The sequence below is a fragment of the Emydura macquarii genome, unplaced genomic scaffold (genome assembly GCF_026122565.2).
Source record: "Emydura macquarii macquarii isolate MOO-44397 ecotype Brisbane River unplaced genomic scaffold, CSIRO-AGI_Emac_v2 contig_374, whole genome shotgun sequence".
Classification (NCBI taxonomy): domain Eukaryota; kingdom Metazoa; phylum Chordata; order Testudines; family Chelidae; genus Emydura; species Emydura macquarii.
The window spans coordinates 10,443,107-10,469,503 of record NW_027130511.1 but is presented as its reverse complement, the minus strand read 5'-3'; the positions used below and the strand labels follow the sequence as shown (position 1 = coordinate 10,469,503).

Genomic DNA, 26,397 nt, shown 5'->3' with positions numbered 1-26,397 from the left:
TTGACTATAAAATGTTAAGTTAATGTTTGGGGGTTATAGAAAAGCTTTAAACCATCTTCACTTTAAAGACTGAAAATTAGGTCTGTGACTTTAAATGCAAAGAGAGGTTGCTACAAGGGGGAACTTGGATACAGGTCCCCATCATCTAGCCATGTTTTGGTTTCAGTTGGCTTTTAAGTGTTTAAGGTGAAGTGTTAAGATTAAGCTTTATTTTGTCTGATTTTGTTTGGCTAATCTTTATGCACATGGTAAATTACACAAACTCTTATTAAATATATATTTTTAATAGTTCAAGATATTTGGTAAGTGGGCAATTTTTTAAAGTAATTTGAATGACAAAATGATGTAGTACTGTTTTTACTAAGTAATTAAATTTAATAGTTTATTGTAACTGAATGGTAACTAATTCAATTACTTTATAAAACCTGTTACCTAGTATTTAATTAGAATTTATTATTTTTTAATTTTTAATTTTTTAAAATTAATAGATTAATATAAAAATTTGAGTAGGAAGAAATATGATTGGTGAATAAAAAGAACCTAGATGGGTTCTCCTTTATCAAGGTTTTTATGGCTCATATGCTGAATCAAATCTCATTTTTTAGTTATTGTGGTCAACTCTTGATGCTAAGACTCGTGCTTTTGTAAGGACAAAATGTTTGTTCTTCTACTGCTCTGCAGTGATACTGGGATAATGTTAATGTCAAGTGGCCAAAAGAAAGGAAGGAACACTTTTTTTATTCTGGTTTCGGAATTTCTTTGTGCCTTCTCAAGAGGAGCTGCAACCCATTTGGTATTGGAAAGGAAATGTGCCTATTCTACTGCAATATTTTTCATGTTTTAATTGCTATTGTTTTTAAGGGTTTCAGGGCTGAATCACATAAGAACACTAAATTCATAAGCCTGTGCATTCCTTTCAATTAACATTAGCTGAAGGATGTCAAACCCATCAGACTCCATGGGTGTGCATGCAGCAGGTGTGTTTGGATAGGGGCAAGACTAGGTGAGCAGCTCCGCACCATATTCCTTTTCTTTCCCGACATGATGGGAGGGGCTTTGAGTAGAAACAGGGTGAGGCTCTCCACCACATTTCTTGCTTAACAGCCTGGACGTTAATGAAGATGCTCTAAGCAACATTAATTGCCTCCAATGAAATGGCACTGACTTACACCTGCTGAGAGACTGGTCTGATGAGAGCAGATCCTTGGATGGGATTCACAAGGGAGACTTAGGCTCCCTACTGACACTTTAAACACTTACATCCTAAATTTAGATCCTCAACACCCCTGGCTCAGCTGCTGTCTAATCCTGCAGGTGCTTAAACTTCCACAGGTGGGCATGCGCACAGCAGCCTCAAGTCCTGACATTAGCACCTCAGTGCCTAGTTCATGCTTACACCTCAGTGGGATTCACAGGCAGGGAATGCCTAGTCTATCTCCCTTGCTGGGCCTCATCTAGCAGATGTGTTCAGAGGCCACCCTTAGTCTCCTACATCCTTAGGGAAGTGCCCTAACCACCTTGCAATAGACTCAATCTCTCTGCACAATGAATATTTTAAATATTTTTAAATTGTTTGAAAAAGAATGGAGAAAACAGTGCTGAGCACTGTGATCGTGACAGTCATCAACGCAAATAGGTTGCTCCACTTGCATTAGCAGTCACACAGGGTTGGGAGACAGCCACAGCAATCCAGATAGAGTAGGACGAAATTGAGCAGTTACTTCTGCAGGATGTTTTCCTAGAGTGGCTTCACTTGGAGTGCCACTTCTTGGCTCAGCCAATGAGCCCTGACTGGTAAGAAAGGACAACAGTGCGGAACTTGGGTGACCAGGGAGGAAACTCACCGAGTGAAACTTCAAGTTTTTCCATAAAACAAACAAAAATTAAGATGCACTAACAAGGTCAATGAAAGTTTTCCATGTCCTCTCTTGCTTCATTTGGAGATATTTCAGATGATTAGCACCTGATAAGGCTCCTGTCTGTCACGGTCATAGCATTTGAGGTGTTTGGGGGAAGAGAAATACAGCACAAGTAGCTGTTGGCACGGAGACCACTATTGGGACAATAATGATAAAAAGTTGCTTCTCTCCCACCCCCTCAATTTTGGAATGCCATTGGCCTCTGCTCTTCCCAGTCTGGGGTGTACTTAGAGATGGTAATGTTTTCCACCTTACTTCCCCGTTCCCCTGTAGTAGGGCTAGGTGGGGGCTTGGTAGTGGGCAGGTGAGTAACTACATGTGCACCTCTGGAAACTGAGATGTGTCCCCAAGAAGCAAAGGATGGTCTTGTTCAAAAGGCAATGGGCAAACCAGGAAGATATGTGGCACTATTATTTACCAGGATGGTGCCTTCCTCCCAGCTGATACAGCAGGGGAAGGAAAAAAAACACCTGTCCTGGCAGGCCTGAAAAAGCTGCATTTCCTTGCAATGTGTGTGCCAAAACAGAGCACTATCTTTCCCTTAAATTCTCTTTCATAAATCCTACAGATCAGCAAAGTGTATTACAAAATAAATAGGCTTTTGCAGTAATTGGTTTCATCCTTAAACATTAACAAGGGTGAGTGTCTGATTAAAATAAAATCTTATCTCTGTCCAGTTAGAAATGTCTCTGTAGCCTAATTTTGGCAATTTACCTCATAAAATGTAGATAAGTCCAGCGCACCAATCAAATGGTGAGCAAAAGTACGTGTGTTCTGTATTTGTTGTTACAGTACGTTTTGAGTTTTGACCTCCACCATGCTGTATCTTTAGGGGGAGGCAGCAGATGACCAGGTAAGAGAGAATCACCAGGAAGGGGGTAGCCCATTTTTGTTTGTGGCTTTGATATTGCAGGGAAATAAACCCTTTTGAGTTGTGTGATCAAAATGGCATCCACACCAGAGACTAAGGGACAAAAAGTTGGGAGCTGAGCAGGTGGTTCACACGGAACAAAGTTGTTTAAAAATCCCACTGTTGTAATACAGTCCATAATACTTACTAGCAGTGTTCCTCTCCGAAGTAGTTTCAGGCTGACTTTCCATGTGGGTTGCTAGGGTCTATCCCCAGCATCTGGGTCTCTGGCTTGGGATTTGGCATGCCGAAGAGCTCTTGTCTTTCCAGAAGAATCTCTTCCTGGTTGGAGTCCATAAACACTTGACAAACCCACTCTCCCTTTTCCTCCTAGAACTGGAAATAGAACCCCTGTGTCCTGAATCCCACCCTTCTCTAACCACTAGACCTGCTGTTCTGCAAGTCCACGCATGGGACATGGTTGCTGTAATGAGTATGTGGCTCTGCTTGTGTGAACTTGCCATGAGTTTGAGACACAAAGGATACACCCAGCTGTGTGACGGCATTTAAGAAGGGAAATGACATCTAGTCTAGATGACCTCAAAACAGCAGAGGGCACACAGGTAAACTGGCAGGCTTATAGAGGTGTGTAGCAATGTAGCGTGGGATAGCAGTGGCAGGACTTCCAGAAGCAAAGAGTTAATCCAATATAATGTTGCATCCATACACGCCTCATATGGGAAAAAAACCTCATTCTGGAATAGTTATTTTGCTTCCAAAGCAGACATAATTCATGTAGGATAAGATACCAGATAATTCAGAAAAAGAACTTGTGTAGATGCAAGCCAGCTTATTTAAAAAAAAAAAAAAAAAAACACACCCAAAAAAAACCCCCCCACAACTTTTCTGTGTAGACAGGACCTTACATTCATCTCCTCTCATTGACTTCTTACATTTAATCATCTTATTAAGTGAGTGGCCTGGTCTAGATTAGGGAAAACTTAAAAATGCATGAACTCATTAGCTAATTTTTTTTAAACACTCAACACCTAGTGTAGAAAATTTTTAAAAAGGTGTTTAAATCTTATTTAGCTAATTGTGATCAGTATTTACACAACCACCGAAGTGGTTTATACTTTATACTCCTGAGCATCATGTCTCTGTAATCACACCTTTATGCCTAGCACTGTATTATGGTTGTTTGTCATTTTCTCCCAGCTTCAGAAATACATACATTTACCAACACAACTCTTCCTGTACATACCCATGATTGTGATATCCTATATCTTTTTCTACTATGACAGAAATTCACACAACATGAAGTAGGCATTTTGTTTTATTTCACAAAATTATGTAAGTTACTTACATGAACACTACTATTTTAGATAAGGTAGCCCTTTTGAATATCATATTATTCAAAAGATTTTACCTGTGATCTAGAAAAGCACAGATGAAATACAGATTGTGCACAGTCAAATTAGAAATTTTTCACAGATGAATAATGTAAATCCTCCTTTACAACAGAAGAACAGATTTTTAGAATACTTCCAAAGCATTCATCATTTTAAAGAAACTAAACCTAGTTAACTTAATATACATTTCTGGGCAATACTTATTACAAAATTAAAAGCATAACTCCAAAAACATGAAATGAGAGTTTATATGTATGCGTTATTTTTATTGCCAAGTCATCCCAGGTGGCAAGTATTCATAAAAGTCTCTAAGAGTTAAAACAAGATGAGAATATTTTGGAGATTTCATCAAAGAATCTTGTCAACCTCCTTGGACTTCACTTCATTTGTTTTTCTTAGTAATGCTTGTTTAATTGCACTGATCTTCTCATCAAGTTCAGCCAATGAATATTTCTGTTTAAAAAAAACCCCAAAAATTTACATGTTGGAATTGTTACATAAATATTCCTGAACAATTTCACACTTTTCTACAGGAGGAGTCATTCCATATTGAAACATTTGATGTTTCAGTGCTAAGATGAAAATAAGTCCAGAAATTCATTTGAAAGCTGAAGTTGTCTACAGCAATCTTATAACAACCTCAATTTAGGACAAGCAAAGAAGGCTGATATTGACCTTCATTTCAGCAACAGAACAAAGAATGGTTAACTCTGTTTTTCATCAATTTGTTAACTTAAAGTTGGTATAAGCATCCCGACTTCTCAAAAACAGCTATACCAGTATTGCTTGACAGATTTTCTACTAAAATATTTGTAAAATTTGTGCACTGAATCATATGTACAACCACCCAGCTAAAGAACTAGTTAAACTAAATAATTAGATCCCAGAATCAGACTCTTGTTGAAAAAGCCCCATATTATATAAAATTTTGAGGGAACTCAGTAACCCAACATATAGCTAACTACACATATAAAGCAATTGCTCTGACTGTGTACATTGACAATACTTAATTAAAAATGTGGAACTACTCTGTAGTTAAGTGTTTCATAAATGAAGGTAATCAAAAGTTAATGGCACTTACATGGGGTGGTTGGACCTTCCTCCTTTTGCCAGAAAAACTCTAGAAGGAATAAAGATTAACCACAGACTTAAAATAGCATTCACTGAGGACTCAAAATCTAGACGCTACAAGAGCTATTGTATCATTGATGCAGGAGTAAGCCTTCAGAGCTCTGAAGGGAATGCTGACCATCATCCCATAGATACCAAGAAATCCTCTAAGTGAATTTTAGGGATAGGAGAAATGCCAGGCAAAATCATAAACAATCTACTATTTTTTAAGAAGCTGTTCAAACTTCTTTATACTGCACAGCTAGTATACGCCAATCATATCCTATATGAAAGCATCCTCTAGAAGTAATAATGTAGTTTGATATTTAGTCGTTGAGGCCTTGTCCATACTAGTTTTTTCCTCCCTAAGGTTTCTCACCACTGCTTGGTGTCAATGGTGCAAACATTCATGCAGACAAAGTACCAATATACTGCTGGCCTTCTAGGCTGTGGCCTACACTAGCTGTACCACTGCTATTGTCCTCACTGTGAAGTCCATCCAGATACTTATTGGTACCCAGGGAAGATCCCAAAGCACTTTGTGTGGGGAAACTCAGCATGTTAAGGAGGAAGTTGCATCCTGAACTACCTTTAATTTCCAAATAACCTCAAGGTGTAGCCCCATGTAGAGTACTTATAGCAATACAAGTAAAAACTTAGGGCTGCATTTAAAATTTAAAGTATTGCTGTTACACTCTTTTCACCAGAAGACTCCCTCCTCCTGCATGCACGCCCCTCTTCTACTGGTGTCATAAGGAAAGGTATTCAATTACGACGTGAAGTGAAAATCCACAGAATGGGGCAAGTCCATTTTAGTGACACGAGAGCAAGACAACTGAAGAACAAACATTTCCCACAAAGTAATTAACAGCCAAGGGTGTTAGTAACAGCAGAGGCAGGGTTCCCTCCTTTGCCCACTCAGTATACCCCAACTATCAACCCCATCAGCAGCTCCCTCCCTGCTCCAGTGTAACAGCTGAATCCCAGGGTTCCTCTCTCCCCCCCTTAACAAACCAACTTTAAGCTCTTTGCTTGCAGTATGAGCTGCTGCGGCAGCTTTCTTTCCCAGCTTCGAAGGGGGACTGAGGTGTGGGGGGAAGGGGTGTGTGTGAAAACAGCTTCCCTCTCCAAGTGGGCGTAACAGCACCCTTGGCTTACAGGAACAGCGCAGACCCCAGACTGTTTCTGCTCTGCACTGTATTTGCTTTCTTTTTTAATTTTTCCCCCTCTGCTGCTGCCTGATTTGCTTACAGTACTTCCGGTTTCACAGGGCTTTCGGCTGACTGGTCAGTTCGTAACTCTGGTGTTCGTATCTCTGAGGTTCTACTGTGCTTGCTAGGAATTTCAAATATACGAGTTAAACTAAATAATTAGATCCCAAAATCAGACACTTGTTGAAAAAGCCCCATGTTATATGAAATTTTGAATCTCTCTCAATAGCAGTTTATGTATTTATGAAGTGATAGTGAACTTAAAGTCAATCAATTTCAAAACTTTTAGCTACTAATATTCCAAATAATATTTAAGATTTCTGTAACGGAAAGATGTTAGAGGAGCATCTTTTCCAGTTTCACTCGGTGCATGTGATAGGTTTTTTTGTTTTTTTTTTTTTTTGAACAGCCAGTTCCACTGTTTCCCACGGTGGTGTACAGTGCAAAAAATATATATATATTTCCTGTACCTATATACTCTTCCTTTATTACTTAACTATGCATTGTTCTGCTAGGGGAAGAATTAAATTTGTTTGCTAATTTTCAACATTTCAGAAAGACAAAACTCTATACAACTGTCACAGTTTATGCACACTTAATGATAGAATTTGGTCTGAAGACTAGCTTAAAAAAAATCATTGAACTATATAAAATAGATAATCCCCAAGTAATTTCTTTCTTCCCACTTCCCATCCTACTGTGTCAGTCATCCCTTTCCTATTCCAGTATTGCTAATTTCAAAAGATCAAAAATCATGACTGATTTTTTTTTTTTTCAACCAAAGATTATATTGTTTTTTTCAGTCTGTCTTGATTTTTGAACTCCCTTTACCAATCCCCAGTGTGAGAGTGAATTCGTGTTGCCAACACTCCCAAATTTATTGCGTAAGGTGATTTGGGCCCCTGCCACAGCTTACTCCCAACATCTGCCCATACCCTGCCCACAATTAATCCTGTCCCCCAGATCCTCATCACCAGTTCAGCCCCTGTTGGGGTCAGCCCCCCACCCCAGCCTCACTTCTGCTCCACCTGGGGTTCTTCACACCCTTCTCCCAGGCTTAGGGAAGCTGCAGCAGGGTCCCCACTTCATCCTTATCCCAGGCTCAGTGCTGAGGAGGGGGAGGAGCAGAAGTACCATCCTGTCCATCTTTCTCACAGGACGGGTGGGGAAGGGAACGAAACTGCCTTGAGCTGCTGGCCTGTTTGCTCTCTCTCCTTCCCTCCTGTGAGAACAGTGAGGAGAAGAAAGAGACTGTCTGTTTCTGACAGGGTCTTTGCAAGGATGCTGGAGCTTCTCACACCATTGAGAGATGAGCTCCAGCAGCTCATGAAATCCTGTCACTTGCAAAAAAAATTGTGAGTTGGTAACAGTGCACCAATTCTTGACACTAGTTCTCTATGGTCATTAAAATGTAATCATATTGCATCTAAAAGCAAGAAATTCCAGGGTTGACTTTACTCCAGCTCTCACCTGTATGAAGATCACACTTTTGCTCAATTTAAGTTTATTTGTAGGTTAGAAACTTCAGATTTCTATGGAAAAAGTGTTTATCCAACTAGCAAAGTGGTTTCTACTACCTAACTTCATAAGATCTATTTTTTGTATTAAAAATTAAGAAAACTAAAAGCCCCAAACAGTAAGTGTACTGAATAGTGGAAGTTAGAGAGAATTACTTACCACAGATTGAAAATATTCAGGGGACAATCCTTCCAACTCAAGAATTTTATCTTCAAGCTTTTTAATTCTTTGATAAATGTCTCTAGGTACTGGACCACCTAGATGTAACAGTCCAAAAAGGAAGAGTCAGGAAATCCTCTGAATAACTAAAAGTACTATTAGTAATAGTAATATTTTAATTTTTAATTTGTATTTTATAAAAATAAATATTTTAATAATTACTATTATTACTATAAGCTTAAACTTCATAGCAGGACTAGAAGAATTCACCTACTAGCCAGAAGATGAGATGAAAAAGGTGGGTGGGGAAGTAGGGGGAAGGGTAACCAATATGGTCTTCTGAAAAGCCAACCCCCATTCAGTTACCAGGAGAGGGAATGTTGCTGGAATTTCTACAAAGGTGCTGTCGCTTGGCCCTGCATGGGAGCTCATTCATCAATCTCCAATGTCTGGTGAATTTAAAATTCCATCATCTCTGCCTAGTGGGAGGGATAAGAAGATTTGCCACTTTCCATTCTGTGGCTGCAAAGGAGGAGAGTCTCAGCTTCTTTACCCTTCCTCTTGTTTTTGTTTTTTGGTACCTCAGTAACTAGTCCCTGGCTTCGGCTCACTGTTCCTCAAAAATGCAGGAAAATGAAACTGATGCTAGCAGAGTTCTGACAAGCAGCAGTCAAACTCGCTAGTGTGCAGAGGTATTGGAGTTCTCTGCAGACTCAGTTGGCATTTGAAAGTTATCTTTCCAATCACTAGGGCTAGAAATTGTGTTTAGTGAAAGTAAGTTCTGCAGAAATTGATGCTCTCTCATGTGTAGGGAAATCTTCCCAATCATTACTGGTGATTGGGCAAATGGATTTTTCAAAACATACTTTAGTTCTAAACCACTTCATAGCATAGAATGGCAATGATTTTGAAACAACTTTGAAAAAAATTAAACCTAAAAGAAACTTAAGTCCCTCTTAATGCATGTTACATCCAGGATTTCAAAAGGAACACACAATAGGGCTACAGGAGATTTAATACTATTAAAGTATTAAATGGCAAATCAATTTGTTTGTTTTAGCTTGAAGCATGTATTTTACTCTATTTATAGCTGCATGTGTGCGACAATGTTAGCAGGCTCCTCATGCACTACCATGCTACTGATTATGGGGATACCTACAATCCCCATGTGGAAGTGCACCAGGCATCACCACTTCAAACAGGAGGCAGCTAATGGCCATCAGCAGAGAGCAGCACCTATGGGTCCAACACTGATCTCTAGGACTGTGCTGGAGGGAATTCAGCACGAGAGGTGAGAGCAGGTGTCCTGATGGTAGTTGCTCAACTGCTTTGGGGAGGGATATTGTGGAGAGGGAAGTGAGAGGAGGGGGAGGGAAGACAGGTTTGAGAAATAAAGCCTGCTATTTCCTGTAATTTTACCACAGCATCTTTGCCTATGACTCAGCTGTCTCGCCCATGGACTAAACCAAAATGACCATACAAAAATATGCAATGTGATGAGGCAGCTTTCATAGTACATGACAATCTATAAATTGGAGTACATTTTTAGCTCAATAGCAGCTTTCAGGATGAAAGGTAAACGTGGTATACTAGAGACATATTTAATCTTGGTCGCCTATCTGGTTTCAAAAGTAGTAATTAAGGGGGCCCCATGTTGCTTTGATTCCTTCTATTGGCTGCCCATCTGCACCTTTACCTTATGTCATTTCCAGCTCTAATTTGATTCCAGTAGAGAATCTAGTCCCACCCTTGCCAAAGCAGTATTGAAACAAGCATTAAAGCTATGGTTTCACCACTTCACTTCTTGACTTTTAGTGCACAGACCTTTTCTGACTGGCTTCCCACTCTTCCCCAATACATCATACCAAGTCCTGCTCAGGGTTCCAAATCGTTTTCCTCCCTCTTTCCCCTTTATGGCTGGGAAAGCTTTGGTAGAGAGTAAGCATTCTTCCTTCAGGCTGCTCTCTGCTCTCCACTCAGTAGCAGATATTTAAAACTGCTCCCTTTTCACTCCTCCTAGTGCTGCAGTGGTAGTAGAAGGGCAGCAGTGCTAGGAGAAAGCAACTCTGAATGCTGGTTAGCAGAGAACAACCCTGTAAAAAGCCCTCCTTTTTCTCCTCAGAAACAAGAAGCAGGGAGTGGGTATCTAAAGCAGATCATCTTAGCTGATTTCCTGTGGAGTTGCTGGGAAAGGAGAAAGATAAACTTGAAGCTTTTCCCAGGGCTGCTGACTTGGCCAGGAGTTGAGCTGAGATGGATAGGAATTGAGCTGAGACAGAATTCTTACCTCACCTTGCAGTGTTTCAGCTGGCCTGACCCTATAGAAATTTTGCCACCTAGTGCAGTGGTGGGCTGAGAAGCATGCAATCAACAGTCAGAGACTGAACTTAAAACCTTGCCAAACTGTACTATATTAGTGATAATTACAGTACAAGCTAGTATATTAATCACACCATTAAAACGTATGGTACAAACCTGTTTGTAACCGTAAATGAGCTTCAATGTTTTGCAGTCTTTCCTCTACTGCTTGGTTTCCACAGTCACGAAGGAGGATGCTTGCTTTATGATTGGACCCATGTGTTCCTTCAGATCTAGTCTGAGGACCATATGTATTCACCACTCTAGAAACTAGGTTAAAAGAGGTTACAAGATTATCACATATACACATTTAGTCAGTTCTTCTTATATCAAAAATGTTTCTCATTTAAGTAATAATGTAATGAAAATGTTTTTCATCAATAATGGTAACGAACTACTGCACTAAAAAACCTAACTTCACTGTGATAACCAAGCTAACTTTACTACAACTTTCAATGTGATGAAAGTCCCACAGACATTTAAGACTAGAGCTTCAATAAAATGCATTTCTATATTGCCTAACCAAAAATTAGGTATGGATAAAAACAAAGGGCAATTTCTCTTTACACTTCCATGTGGCAAACATTCAAGAATGTTTTGAGTGAAGTTTTATTAGTCTTTTAGCTGCTAATCTCAATAGCAGCAATAGTTAATTAGAATAGTTACTGAAAAATAACTATAAAGTTCAATATAAATCGGTGACCGGCTAGAACTAGTGTGGGTGGGAAGAAAAACAGAGAAAAAGCCATGACTTAACATTATGGGAAACATTACAACTACCACTATGTTAACAAGTAGATCATAGGGGGAGGAATAACCAGAAGAATTAGCAGAAATATTAGCGAGGGAATTCTCAATGTTTTGTTATTCAAATTTGCATCTTTGGGATTTGGTTAGATCCTTTGCTGCTTCTGGATGCTCAGATAGCTACGGCCAAGCACGCTTTTTTTCAACCAGATCAAAATCTCTTGACCAATCTTTGTTGAAAGGTCCACAAACAACATTATCCATTTGTCTGGGTAGTTTTACTGCACTGTGCTGTACCTGGATATACCTGAACACCAATTCAGGAAACTTCAGATGGTGCAGCATGCTGTTGTATGCTTACTGAGCATTTCATGCAGAGAGAACATTACACTTGCGCTCCACAGTCTGCATTGGCTTTGCTTCCAATTATTTTCCAGGTGCAAATAAAGATGCTGGTTTTGACCTATTAAAAGGTCTGAACAGTATGGGTCTGGGATACCTAAGCCTTAAGGGGCAACCTCTTCCCTTCTATAATATTGGGCCATTTAAGTTGAAGTATCTTTGCTTATCTAACAGCCTCAGGTTTCAAAAAGACTCTGGGACTCACTTCTCCAATCTTCCTCCTAGCACAACAAAGCCTGAAATGGTTAAGCTTTGCGATATGCTTTTAAAACTGATATACTGTATTATCCTAACTTTTTCTAAAAGGGTGATTGAGTGGGTAGCACAGGTAGAATTTCAATTTTCAGGAAGGGGAAATACTTTTGTTGTTGTTTTTCAAATAAGTTGTACATGTGCCTAGGTAGCACTGATCAGACACATTTTTGCACACTTAATTTGAGCGCTTGGGAGATCTTGGTTCAATTCCCTGCTCCTTCAGAGTTCCTGTGTGACTTTTGGCAAACCACTTAGCCTCTTTGTGCCTGGACAGTAATATTTCTTTACCTCCTAAAGTGTTGGGAGAATTAGTATATTAAAGATGGTGAGGTGCTCAGATACCACAGTGATGGGAGCCATATAAGTACCTTAAATAGACAGACAGCATAAGGATTATTTTTATACACCATTTGGGAACCCCTTTGAGTTTTTTTGCACCGGGGGGGAACCTTGCTCCCTGGGTGGTCCTCTCCCATGGAGTGCTGCTGCATGTTCTCCATTACTAGAGCAGTACTGGGAGGAGGTAGCAAGGGCTTAACACCTCCCACAATATTGGCCAAGGAACAGAGTGGGGATGGAAAAGAGATCAACCCTTCCACTCAGGATTCACTAGAGTAGGCTCTTCTTTCTCATCAGGCAATGCACACTCTGCAGCAAATGAAACTGAAGGAGCATTTAATAGCTGAGCAATCCCTGTGATAATGAAGAAAATGTAAAGCTTTGCAGTACCAATTCCATAATTATAAATTAAGATGGGCTTCCCTCCAATTTCAATATAACTATTTTGGTTAGAGGGCTATAGAGAGGATAATTTTTTTTTTAATTCTAATTCCTTAGCTAGGTTGTTAATACCAATTTAGATTATTAAATGCAAATAATTTTTCACCTATGCTGTTTTTTTTTGGGGGGGGGCATCTTTCATCTCAGACAATGAAGACAGACTAGTTTATTTTTGCTTCTGGTAAAAAAACAAAACAAAACAAACCCAACAACTTAAGTTATCATACACTAGCACCCTGCTGCTGGGTTTGGGATGGAAATTTTGCAGGGGGAATGATTCAAAACTGTTTTTATTAGACTTAATCAATAAAAATGTTTCCAGGATATTTTATAATGTTCTATACAAAAACGTAGACATTTGATCTGGCATAGTCCCCATCTGGCTGGTGTTCATTGTGGCTAATATATTTTAAAGAGAAAAAGTACATAGATATTAATTAATTACTGCTTACCCTTTATGTGACTTTTAAATCCGGGATAAGGTGTGAAAACTGCATCTGTTCTGGCACAGCTGTTCTCTAAGGAAATTTTTATGAAAAAAAGAGAACCTAAGTGCATATTTGTAAATTAAAATGCTCTGACCACTGGCTTCTTGGCTTTTAGCACATCATATTTAAATTCCTCTTTCTACAAGGTATGAAAGGCCTAGGACCCAGTCCTGTGAACACTTACACACAAGTTGACCCATTGAGTTCAATGGGACTGCTCACCTGTGTGAAGTTATGCCCATATGTAAATGTTTGCAGGATTAGGACCATAATATTTTCCAATTTACTTGTGTTCTAATTGTCCTCACCTCCTTATTCCATATCATCTTCTTATTGCTTCCTTTTCATTCAACCCCTACTTTAGATGTGGTTTTCTGTCTTTCTGCCTATAAACCCATTTCCTGTTCACCAAGCATTCTCCCTCTTCAAGTCACTCCTTAAGCTAGTTTCTTCCATTAATCCTTCCTATTGTAGAGTGGTCTGAACATTAGTGATCTTGTTCCACTTTCCCTTATCTATATTGAGGTCCTGCGGCTTGTCAATTATCATCATCATGAATAGTAGTAGTATTGTAGCTTGTATTTTAAGCCCCTCTGAACAGAACCCATCTCATTCTTTCTCATTGTATTTTAGCATTTGTATTTTATTCTTGTCCATGTTCTTAAAGCTATAAAAATAAAATTAGCATAACTAAGGAAGTTATGTTATCAGCTCTTCTGCATGTAAGTTTACTTAATATAACTTTAAAATGTGGTATTTTATTATCTAGCACCTCTTGTAAACAAACAATCTATTAACCTTTAATGTTTCTGAATGTTAGTCTAACTTTATAGAATGTTCTTTTCATTCCAACTCTTATGAAAGATAAAACTGATCTCTGAGATCTAAAATATAGCATGCACAACATGTGATATCTGGGTTAACAGATACTGGGAAGATACTAGAGGACATAGTGCAGTTTTCCTATCTTACTTATAAGTAAGTCTCTTCAAAACACTTCTACAATTGTTTTGCTCCGGATATAGTCACTGAGTGTTTAAGTAGGGCACATTTAAAAAACAACATCTTGACTTAAAATAAAAACGTAAAGGATCTTAACACTCTAGTAATTTAAAAAGTTACAAAGCAATATATTTTCTTTTAATCAAACCCTAATGCTATATTTCTCTAAGTTTGACTTTCAATATACAATTGGTAAGACTTTTTTGCACTTCAATTGTGCTGAATTAACTTAATTTAGGTATTTCTTTTTAAAGTCAATGATTATGATATCTTCATAAAGCAAGTATCTTTACATTAATTAGGGCATTTGATTAGAGAGACTGCAGTTTTGAAAATATAGTAACAGCTGCTCTTTAGTCAGTATGGATTCCATTAAACTTAGAAAGATCAGCACACTAACACAGAGTGTAATCTCTGCATTTTGTCTATCCATTAATTTACACATCACACATACAAATGGTCTTAAATTTTATTTTTAAAATGAAGCTGTTTTTTATATATATAATAAGACATTTTAAAACAAAGAAAATCATTTTTAAATTGCTAGGAAGATTAAACTCTGGTTGGATAATTACCTTGATTACAATCAATAACATTGCAAAATTCCCTGACATTATTTTCATTGATCTCAGCTTGTTTCCTCTCAATGAAGGCTGATATCCGTCTGTCAATCTGCAGGTAATAAACATGGTGACATATCTATTTCATTGTTGTAATTCAAAATGAAAGAAAGGCCATTTCTCAAATCTAGGCAGGATGGTAACTTACTTCTGCTTTTCCAGCTTTTATCTGGACCACCTCTGGGTCAAAATTAATATGAACCTCTTTCAGATCTCCTGAATCATAACTTGTATATTTTTCTTCTATCTGTGAGGTACTATCAGATAACTTTGAATTTGTGTCCAACTTCTTGCCTTCTGTTTTATCTGCATCTTCAACAGGGACTATATTTTCCTCTTTAATGAATGACTGGAGTTTTTCTAAAAGAGGCTGAACAAAAAAGGATTATGGTAGGGTTCAAAATGGCCAGACACTTCTTATTACGATTTCTAAAATAGACTGATTAAAATAATTTGAGAGACCATACAATATCACCTGATTACAATCCAATAAAAAACTAAGAATATAGAACTTCCAAATACTGCAGTGCACCCCACAGTTATTTTATGCCCAAAGCCTATTACAGGTTTGTATATAACAAACTGGAAAAACCCCAAATGTCTGAGCAAATCTGTCTGTTACTCATCTGTTATAAACCAAATCAAAGCTTCAGCCTTTGCCACCGATGACACTTAATTAACATGTCATTCAGATGCCTACTCAGAACACTAGGCTTAGTATTTTTCCTCCTTAATATGAGAGCCAGTGCTCTCACTCTGTAAAGCCCTTACTTTATCACTACATCACTAGAGATTCTCCACTTGAAACTGCAGTTGCCCAAAGTGTATGAGACAACACAGACATGAAATATATAGGTGTTATGCTGAACAATCATGCTTTTCTTGATACGGCTGATTATCTACTTATATCATGAAATTAAATGAGAGAAAGCACGGGTATCCGTAGCAGCAAAATAAATGCTCATCCTTCTACAGGATGTACTTGCCCAAGATGTAAAAACAAAAGCCTGGCACAAAAATAAGTTGTACCACCCATTCCCTCCCCCATCACACACACACTTAAGTCTCCCCTGAATTTTATAGCTTCTTTCTCTCCTACAAAACTAGGATTAACTATTACTTTTAACGTGACAATTTCTACTATTCTAGTTTCCTGAAAAGGAATGAAATTAGTATGTCTACATTTAAGGAGACTGTAGGTAATTTTTATTTGCTTTAAATCTTGCATTTTGCCTTTTTGTTTGTTTGTCATTTTAAAAACTCTTGATGTGTAAAACAGAGGCCCTTTCTTATCCTGTAGACTAGCAACTATAACAAGTTCCTCTAATTTTACCTCATCCCCAAATACAATACACTTGGAATAATTCACTGAACAGATCAAATGAAAAACTGAAATGTATTCAAATCACCACTTTCTACAGATGTCAGATCGTAAAGCATCAAGGACTCAATCCCGTTCAGCTACTGATTGGTCAAAAAACCCACAGCCAACTAAACAAACAAAAACACACAACTAAATTACAGAACAGTTGCTACTTCTGATAGGGCCAAAAGTTTCAAATAGTTAACAAAAATGCGGTGACTGGCTACTTGCAAAATGAGACTCTAATGTCAAAGAAATTACTTTCTTGTTTAAAACCTATGCTGAAAATGTTTAATTGCAGTAAGACACTCCAGGATGTGTCATGCTGGGATAATGCCACTTCTTGAACCACTGAAAGCACTCCATGAGCCTCAAAACTCACCCAAGGCATGGAATCATTATCATAGCATGACACACACCTGCCGTGTCTTATTGCTTAATTATAACCCACCATAGATGGAAATGTATTGAATTTACAATGCGAGTCTAGAAATCAATGGGGCTGCATTTGTTCAATCTGCTTTTCCATAGTGGCCTGGTAGGCTATTCCCACAACTGTTCTGATAACCCTAAGATAACAGATTTGAGTACCTTTGAAGTGTAGTGGAATTCCAAATGTATCATATATTTGCATCCTTCTCAAGTTAAATAATTCAATACTAAATCAAAACAATTGAAATGATGGTTTATATAATCTAGCCACATTTAAATGCTGATCTCTGGTAAAGTTTAAAGTGTCCAATAAAATATTTACCTGCAAATATAAAATATGTTGCTGAAGTGCACTAAAGAGCAATGTAGGTTGGAGTGCCGAAGTGCTTTGAAGCTTGCTCCAATCGATTACAATTTTCACCACATCATCTTCAAGGTTAAGCTTCAAAAGGGCAAACAAGCATCATCACAAAAATTACACCATTACACTGTTTTACAGAATGTTACAGAAGTATATGGGACTTCTACAGGACAACAAAGATTCTCAGCCCGTTAATTGCATTTTTATGTGAGGAGACTAATGGTTTTAAAATGTTAGTTTGCATTGAATCTTCAATGTTAACTATCATTCCACAAATAGATGTATGTATGTTTGCATGAAATCTGATTTTTTTTTTAAAAATGATCTTTAGTTAACGTCACTTTTAATGCATTAACTTAGCTTCTTAACATCTGTCAACTGTTAAGTTAGTTTACCAAATCAGCTTCTATCAACTGTTAAAATAAAAGCAAACTAATAAGAAATATAAAACAAAATATTTTAGTGTAACTGGTTAGACAACATAACTAGAGGCAAGACCAAGCAGCCAATATGCTTGTTTCATAGAGATTACTGCTTTGCAAACAGTAGAACAGAAAACAGGTAAAAATGTGTGTTTAACTACCAGTATGTTAAAATAAACTATGGTCTTGATTTCGAGATGCACTGAGTGCTTGCTATTCCCACTAGTAGTTGTGGGTGCTAAGCACACCTCCAGATTAGACTTTTTAGAATAAAGAATCTAAATTAAATTTTCCTTTTACAAGAAACCTACCTAAATAAACAAACAATCTTTACCAAACCCCATGTTAAGAAAAAACAGACTGTGCAACAGAACCTTCTCCACCCCATAAAACCTACTTCAAAATCAAACAGTTTCACTTTCTATGCAGTTGAACCATTGCAAACCCAAATGACAAACAAATTCCATGAGATTATACTCCTTGGTGAAAACAATGATATATAATTTACAGATATACAAATGCTGAAGTTATCTTTTAGAAACTGCACTGATTATGCAGCTTATTAAACCTCTAATCAATGTGCATGTTTATAAATTTTTTTTTTACAGTACTACACTTTATTAATAATCACTAAGGAAGTACATGCATGTTCCATCATGTCCACCTCTATTTTTGTTTCAATAAAACTTGTTTTTCTCAAAGGGCCTGATCCTAAGAAATAGAAAGCAACTCCCCCCAAAGCCAAATAGGTTGTTTTCTAGCCAAATAAGGCATTAGAGGCTCCCCAAAAGTGAATAAAGAGCTCAATATGCATGCCAGAAGCAGAATACCTTAAAGATATGCCCCCCAAACTAGGGGCCAGCTAATTGCCCCAAATGTGGGCAAGAAAACAGAATGCACATATTTAGTTCTTGAGGACTTCAAAATTTTTAAAGGGCTGGCAATTGAAGATTGAAATGATACACAAAAATACATCTAAAAACCTGTATACAAAGTGAGAATCAAATGTGAATAAAGTAAACAGCGTGCTAGCAATACATTCAGAAGCAAAGCGGTTAGATATTAGGCTACTTTACACATCTGCAGTAGAAACAAGAACCATAACAGTATTACATCTAAACAAAATATGAACCTGATCCTACATCCTTAAACAAGCAGCATTCCCCTTCCTGTTCTGCTTGAGTAAATGTGCAAGATCAGACCCTAAGACAATACACGGGAAAGGAGGAGGGGAACTCACCAATTCTTATGGAGGCAGAAAAACTAGTGAAATGAGTGAGTGTATTTTTCTCCTTACTGTGCATCAAAATTCTAAGAACTAACAAAAAAGTCACAACAGGTTCAAGCTTTCCATTTTTTGGTTCAACTAGATCTAATATATCAAGTATTTTTAGATACATTTAAAGCAAGGTATTTTATTCTTTTTGGTACTAAACCTGCACATACTGTATCAGGAAAATTCATGTTTTGGATGAGCATGCTAATTTTGAACATTTTATTTTCCAAAAAAATGAAACTTTATGTACATTTTATTTAGTTCCTGAGATTATTTATCTGAATCTATGGTTCCAGTCAGGTATACATGAATACACACAGTTTGTGCTAAATGTTTTCATTAAAGTATGCTGTACACATTATTTTGGATTTCGTTACTTAGTTTGTTATCCAGTCAGTGGCAGTACCTACACCATCTATGTATTATAGATTAAAAAGTGTACCCCTCAACGTTTCCTCAACAAACCCTCTTTTTCAAGTAGTCACAACAGTTGCATGCTTCACTTTATATTTGATGGCTCCTATTTAGGCAGTTCAAAGTAGAAACTTAGCAAGATTTCTGAATGGGAATAATTCAGGGATAAACAGTTTTAAAATAAATGAAAAGGGTTTTTTTTATTCACAGTCATGCCTTAGTCACGAGTAAAGAGTAACCCCTATTCTTCCCCTAAATGTACACTCTTTTGTATGTAGTAGATTAGATTAATTTGCTTATCTGGTATTTATTAGAGTACTATCATAGTAATGTTTCTTCTTGCCTTAACAGAACTTATAAGGACTGTGATAAACAGTCTGAAATGTTATGTGGTTTGATAGCTTCTGCAGCCATCACACCAGTGTTGTTCTTTGTAAGGCCTCGGAGCCAGTGGCAGCTCCCATCAACCTTATGTGCGGTTCCCTGACTAATTGTTTATATTCCAATTTATTTTATTTTTAACATTAGAATATGTACCAAGCCTATCAAAGTCCATCTTCTTTACACATCACATTGACCACATGGTACAATGTGCACCAATAAGTACATCTAAGTATATCCATTATATAATAACCATAATACTACCATCGCAACCAACGCAGAACTCGGAGTGTTCAACCATTTGTGTTTGTATATTTTTTTGGCTCCAGTGATACTGAATAAGGGACAGAGATCTTAATGTTGGTTTATAAAAACAGTTAAGTGCAAGGATTTAATCTGTCAGATAGGTATCGGATGCTAAAGATGACACATCCTAAGTCTATATTAAGTAGATATGCAAGGTGTGGTTTTTCATATACGAAGTTGACATTTCTGCAGTGTTGAGAAGTACAAAAACAACAGTGGTCCTTTAGGGTAACGTGTATATAGCAGTGGTCAAAGAATGTAATTTTTTTTCTTCACCCACTCAGTTGTTTTGATTAGTGAAGAATTATTGAAGATGCTGTCCACAATAAAAACGGAGGCTTTTGTGTAATGCTAGCATGAAACATCTAATATTAAGCACTTTACTGCCTCTAAACACTGTATAAACATGAATCAATCCACCCAGCATTCCTGTTAGAGAGATAAGCAAGTGTTGTTATTCACTTTACAGATGGGAAAAACTGAAATACATAAAGGTTAAGGCCCAAGTTTTCAGACCCTTTATTTTGGGTGCCTCAATATTTTAGTGTTTTGATAGCTATGGTCTGATTATCAGAGGTGCACAGCAGCTGCAGCACCCACTTGAAACAGCAAGAGAGGCAAGATCTGTTTTTTTGACAATATCAAAAAAAGTCAGACAATGTTTAGTGGCTAGATTGAGGAATAGTTAGGGAAAGTAGATATCTACTTTTCTTAATGTTTTTGTAAATGTTTGAAGTCGTATATATTTTTCCACCTCTCACTCACCCTTAAGATGTAGCTTCTAATCTTAGGCCCTAAACACTTGTGCATAGTTTAATTTTACAAACATGAGTAGTTCCACTGACTTCAAGGGAGGTACTCATGAGCTCACAGGATTGGGGTTTTTTGGGATTATAAACCATTTGAGGCAAGGCCTGTGTCTTCCTGTGAACCCTGATGTTGATCAGGGTCTCTCAGCTGTATTGTAATATCACTTCCAAGTCACAGTGGGCTCTCATCACCTCTAAACACAGGCCTTAGATGTTTTATCTTAAGCACCATGAAATTGAAGCCACTTTTAAAAATATGGTCCAAAGAACCTTGCTCATGCCCTACTGCAAGTCATTGGCAGAGCCAAGAAAAAACCAAAGGAGTCCAACTTCAAGTGCTTTGATCATTTTTTTTTTCAAGTTACAATGGACTGCTTAATGGTTTGGACACTCATAATCAGTACCTGTTGTGTGCGATTAAAATCTACTTACTTTGCCATAGGAAAGTAAAAAGATTGCCTTACTAAATAAATTCATGAATTTAGACATATTCCACAGGCAACAGTCACCTTTTTAAAAGCCTCAGTTAACAGCAACAGATGTGCTTTGCTGTTAATATGAAATGAAGAAGTAGCAATGAGAGTGTATATGCCAACACCACCCATCACTCAAGCAAGTGATGATATGCAGCAAGATATTTGAGCCTTGGCACCAGCAGGCGCCAACGACCATGAAAGTAATCCCAGATGAAAGGGTCTCCCTCCAATTAAAGGGGTCTTTGCTGGATTACGAATCCAGATTTCTTACCAAATAAACCCAAACTGTCCTACCACCCGCCCCCTGACACACCCTCTGCCCTGCTGCCTTTGGTTACTACTTTCATCCCCTCCTATCTTTCATACCCCCCCATCTCTACTGCTTTCATCCATCCTCCCTACTTTCGCCCTGGTCAGCTGCTGGCCCCCCCGGCGGGGTCTCTCCCCACCCCCGCCATGCCCCTGCCTGTAACCCTGCTGCTCCCCCCCCACACGGAGCCCACCTGCCATACCCCCCCGCAGGACTTCGCACCAGCCGCCGCCGCCCGCCCATCGCTCTGCCCTCACTGACCTGCCCCGCCAGTCTGGGCAAGGAGCGCAGGGCGCCGCTCAGCGCCTCCCTGGCGGCCGAGGTGGCGAGGGTCTCCGGCGCGTGGACACTGGGTTGGCGCTGGCTGGACTCCCCCACGGCGGCCATGACACCCGGCCTGCCCGCGGGCTGCGGGGACCGATGCCTCCGCCTCCTGCCGCCGTCGCTCTAGGATGACGGACAAACCCCGGGCCCGCAGGCGGCCGAGCTCGCTGCCGAGAAGAGCCGGGTCCGTCCCCGCCCACAGGCCTGACTGACGGGCCGAGCGGCCAATCCCGCGCTCCGCTCTCGGGTCAGGCCTGGCTGTGATGGGCACAGGGCCGGCGCAGCCTCGCGGATGCTGTCTGGGATGGGCCATCCTCCCACCGCAGCAGAGAGAACGAGCCCGCTGGCTCCGTCCGGTTGCCCCCCGAGCCCGTCCCCGGCACGGAGCCCCGCAGAAAGAGCCCGGAGCCTGCCAGTGCTTGGCCCTGGCCCCAGCCCCCCTCCGCCTCCCCCTGTCTGCCGACGCAGAGGGTGCAAGTCACAACTGGCAGGATCCTAGCGCGGGCGGGCTCTAGCGTCGTGCAGCCTTGCCAGGCCAGTCAGCGGCACGGCCCTTTTTTTCAGGCATTTTTCTGCAGCCATCAGGATTAGAAACGTAATTATTTTATCGTGGAAGATGAGCTCCCCGGGTTATAACCTGGGGGCGCCTAGAGACTTGTGACGAAATCGAGCCTGTTGGCAACAGGAGCTGTTGCGCTGGGATATTTTGGGTTGAGGGGGCGGGAGGCAGGGATGGCTGGGCCGGCTCGGCTCGGCTCGGCTCTCTGTTTGGAGAGGATCGTTTGGGGCAGGTAGATCCAGCTTTTTCTTCTTGGTTCAGAGCAGCTGCCTTATCTGACCCAGGCCCACCACCTTTCTTTACGGTAGAGCAGCGTCACACTCAGCCATGCTTCCTCCATTTGCTGCTTTCACAGCAGTTTCAGAGACCCCACAGCTTGGACTCAATGACTTGATTATTTTAGGAGGATGGCTGAGAGCAGTGACTTGCCACATGCTGACTTTGGAGGTCAGCTTCATGTACTACTGAGTTTCAAGGTAAATAAACCCGAGACCCACCATCCCTTCCACAATCACAAGACTCACTTAGTGTAGCTTCATTGTCATTCCCTCAAAAGTTTGTCAACCTAGTTACCCCCACAGCCTTGCCCTCTCGCACTCACCCTGCTTCACTCTCTCCAACCCTCCCTCTCTGGAAGCCTAGCCTTTCCTGTGCTGCAGTTTCAGCCACTTGTACAATGTACTTCCATAGTTATGGCATCATGCATAAGTGCATTGCAAGCATTCACACACACACCATCGTAGCATCACCTAGCATACCCAGACCTTCGTTTTATTTTATTTATATTACAATAGTGGCTAGAGACCACAGTTAAGAATGGTGATTCCTTTTGCTAAGCATAGTCGAAACACAGGTAAGAGATGCTTTGTGTCCCAAAGAGCTGAATAAGGAAGCCAGACATAAAGTGAGAGAAAGGGATATAATATACAAGCAGAGTGAACAAAATGATGCTTTGTAAACAACATATTAATTGCATGTTTTTGTTGCTGTTGCTTGGGTTGGTGTTTTGTTATAGGTTTTGGCTGAGGTTTATAGGCAAGAGTAGGTGAAGAGGGAAGGCAGGAAGGGATTAGTTTAGAGGAAAACAAAGGAAGGGGGGAGGGACTTTGAGAGGGAGGAGGGAAGGGTGATAAAGAAAGAAAGATGGGGAGGAGAGAGGAGAGGATGGAGGGCACTAGAAGTGAGTCTGAAATTAAGAGTGAGGGACAGAGAAAACAGCCAGTCCGCAGAGGACAAAGCATGTCTAGAGTAAGAACTGATGGCATCTGTGTACAGAGTTCTCGGCTGAAAATTGGTTCTAGAAGTGCTCCTGCTGGCTTCAGTCTCTGGTCCCTGGGGCTAATTCCACCCAGGAGGTTTTTCTCTTTCCTGAGTCCACATGGCTGGGGATAAGGAGAAGGCCTAGTTCCCTCAGAGAGTAGACCTTCCTTGCATAATTCTGGGTCCTGGGGAATCTTGGGGGAGAGAAGTAGCCCCAGTTGGATCAAATCTGATCTCCCTCTCTATTTTCCCATGTGGTGCTGCTTCTGTTGCTGCTCCAGGTGGTTTGATTCTCTGGAAGGCAGGAGTTCTGGGTTCTAATGTGAGCTCTTACTCAGATGTCTTATGTAACTGGGTAAATCTTTAAGCTTTAGGCTTGTCTTTATGGCTAAAAAAGCTGTGTTTGTTGCCTCAGGGTAACTAACTTACATGAGCTACCCCAAAGAAAAACACAGTGAAGACAAGGCACTATGAGACCAGACCCAGCCTGGGCTTACTTTGATGAGTTTACCTTGTGGATACAACTAAAATGTTTTTACTTTGTTTTTACCTCAGGATAGCTCATATGCCTTGGATACCATGAAGTAAAAAACATCATATTTTTTTCAGTAGTAAAGACAAGCTTACATTTTTGCTATCTGTAATATGGGGATAATAATGCTTTTCTACTTCACAGGGATATTGTGGGGCTAATTTAAACATTGTAAAGCAGATTGAGATTCTTGAATACAAGGTGCTATAGAAATACAAATTAATATATTATTAATTGTTATTGCAGATATTTCTAAGGCATTTCTCATTGTAGTATTTGGACAAAACATAGTTTTACTTAGAGTAATTCTTGAGAAATGTTTTCACTATCTCCCCGTAGCAACCAAGCCAACAACACTAATAAGACAGAAATAGGGATATACTGGCCATTTCCACAGGAGATTAATTTCAAAGGAGTATTCCAATTCCTACAGTTTGCTAGTATGTTGAACAAAGAACTGCATCTTTCATGAAGATATAAGGGTATGTCTACACTGCAAAGAAAAACCTTCAGCACCAAGTCTCAGAGCCCAGTTCAGTTGACTCAGGCTCATGGGACTTGGGCAGTGGGGCAATAAATAGCAGTGTAGACATTTCACTTGGCCTGGAGCCTCTGAGACCCTCCCCCTTTGCTGAGTTTCAGGGCCTGGGCTCTAGCCAGAACAGGAACATCTACACTCCTATTTTTAGTCCCACAGGACAAGCCCAAATCTATTGACCTGGCTCTAAGACTCAGCACTGTGGTTTTTCTTTGCGGTGTAGACATACTCTCTAAGTTCCTAGACTTAGGATCAGATCGATTTCTGGTGGTCAGTCAACTTTAGGGCCTTGAAAAGCTTGCTGCTAGAGATCCTCATAATTTAGAGGAACTATAAATGCAAAGGACAATCTCCATTTTAATTACATTTATTTTGAAAGTACATTTGTAGCTTTTCCCCACAAATTTGTCCTTAAAAAAGAGACAAAACACTAAGTGCATAGAGAGAGAAATATCAGTTAAGTTTGGAAAGGGGTGGCAAAAGATTGTTTTGCAGGCCTGCTCAGAAATGCTAATTCCAGCTCTGCTGGTGGGAGTGAATTCAAGAGCCAAGAATTGGCTACTGGGATTTCCCTGCCAGTGTCTCGTGCAGAACCATATCTAGGACAGATGGTATATAGATGTTGTGATTGGATAAAGATGGGGCTTTCTAGATTTAAAAAACCCCCAATAAATCCATCAAACCACAGCACTTTAAATTTCACATGAAGTGATTTGCTAACCAGTGCAGAGTATGAAGCACAAGTGTAATATTTTCTCATTCATCTCTGCTGCTCAAGATATGGATAATAGCATTATGCAGTGGCTGAAATTTCCATGTGGCCTTCAAGCATTGGTTGAAATAGCACTTACTATATTTTTCAGCCTTGACGTGACAACAACATGGGTAACTATGGCAAATTCCACTTCTGAGAGAGGATGCAGTTTCTTGGTCAGCTGAAGATAAGAGAAGGTGCATCAGACCATTGCTGCTATCTGGGAACAGAGGTGTGTCCAATAAGACCTTCAGATTGGAATCACTTTAGCAATTGATAAATTGATGCCCTCAATTTAATTTGCAGTTTCACTAACCAGCAGAGACTCAAAGTATTTCCTCTGTCCATGAGTATTTTGTCCTTATCTCTGCCAAGTGCTTCTGGAGTGGGGAAACAGTTCTATCTGTAAATGAAGAAAAAGAGACAGAGATCTGAATACCATAAGAATATTGGTGGTGGTTCTGGCTATGGTATCTCATAGTTCCTCACAGTGGCTTCACATATATGAACATTAGGAGTAATGAGACCGATTCCTAGAGAGCCCTAGGAGAAGAAGAGCAGTTGTCCAAAACAACTATTCTGGATCTTTGAAAACTGAGTGGAGCCTATGTAAAGTACTTCTGGCTATCCCATTAACAGTATTGAACACTGCTATTAGATCTAATAGTATCAGTGAGAACAGAGATTAGATGTCCATTATCTTTACAAGATGATTAACCACTGGGAGTAATGCTAGTTTATTGCCATATCCAAAAGTCCAACTAATTGTGGGCCAAAAAATGGGAGACTATTGAGTCTTACTATAATTGATCTGCACTATCTTCTCTCTGGTTTTCACCAGAAAAAGGCGGTAAGAGACCATGAAGTAATTTGCGAGGTTCTTAATGTCAAATGTTTATTAATCAGAGACCAGATCATAGCAATTGTACATGCTGATAGCAGATTGTTTCCTTCATGGAAGTGTTAGGTATTCCTATCAATATAAAAGACATAGCTAGTCTACTTGGTTTTCATTATCCAAAAGTGGCCTGGATCCATCTTGAAGTTTC

The 26,397-nt window shown here is 39.5% G+C and overlaps 1 protein-coding gene across 4 annotated transcripts; it reads right to left on the bottom strand.

The window, feature by feature from the left end:
* Positions 1 to 4,089: 4,089 nt before the first annotated feature.
* Positions 4,090 to 21,809, bottom strand: MBIP (MAP3K12 binding inhibitory protein 1). 4 transcript variants are annotated; one of them, XM_067532051.1, is made up of 9 exons: positions 21,643 to 21,809; positions 16,949 to 17,068; positions 14,980 to 15,201; positions 14,787 to 14,910; positions 13,174 to 13,239; positions 10,655 to 10,807; positions 8,180 to 8,277; positions 5,263 to 5,301; positions 4,090 to 4,634 (listed from the first exon to the last, which is right to left on the bottom strand). In XM_067532051.1, the coding sequence occupies exons 1-9, from the start codon at positions 21,766 to 21,768 to the stop codon at positions 4,530 to 4,532; spliced, it is 1,053 nt and encodes a 350-aa protein (XP_067388152.1). In that variant the 5' UTR covers positions 21,769 to 21,809; the 3' UTR covers positions 4,090 to 4,529. The 4 variants fall into 4 exon arrangements, with proteins under 4 accessions (XP_067388152.1, XP_067388160.1, XP_067388167.1 ...); XM_067532059.1 differs by having other exon boundaries at positions 14,787 to 14,883; XM_067532066.1 differs by lacking the exon at positions 13,174 to 13,239.
* Positions 21,810 to 26,397: the final 4,588 nt, after the last annotated feature.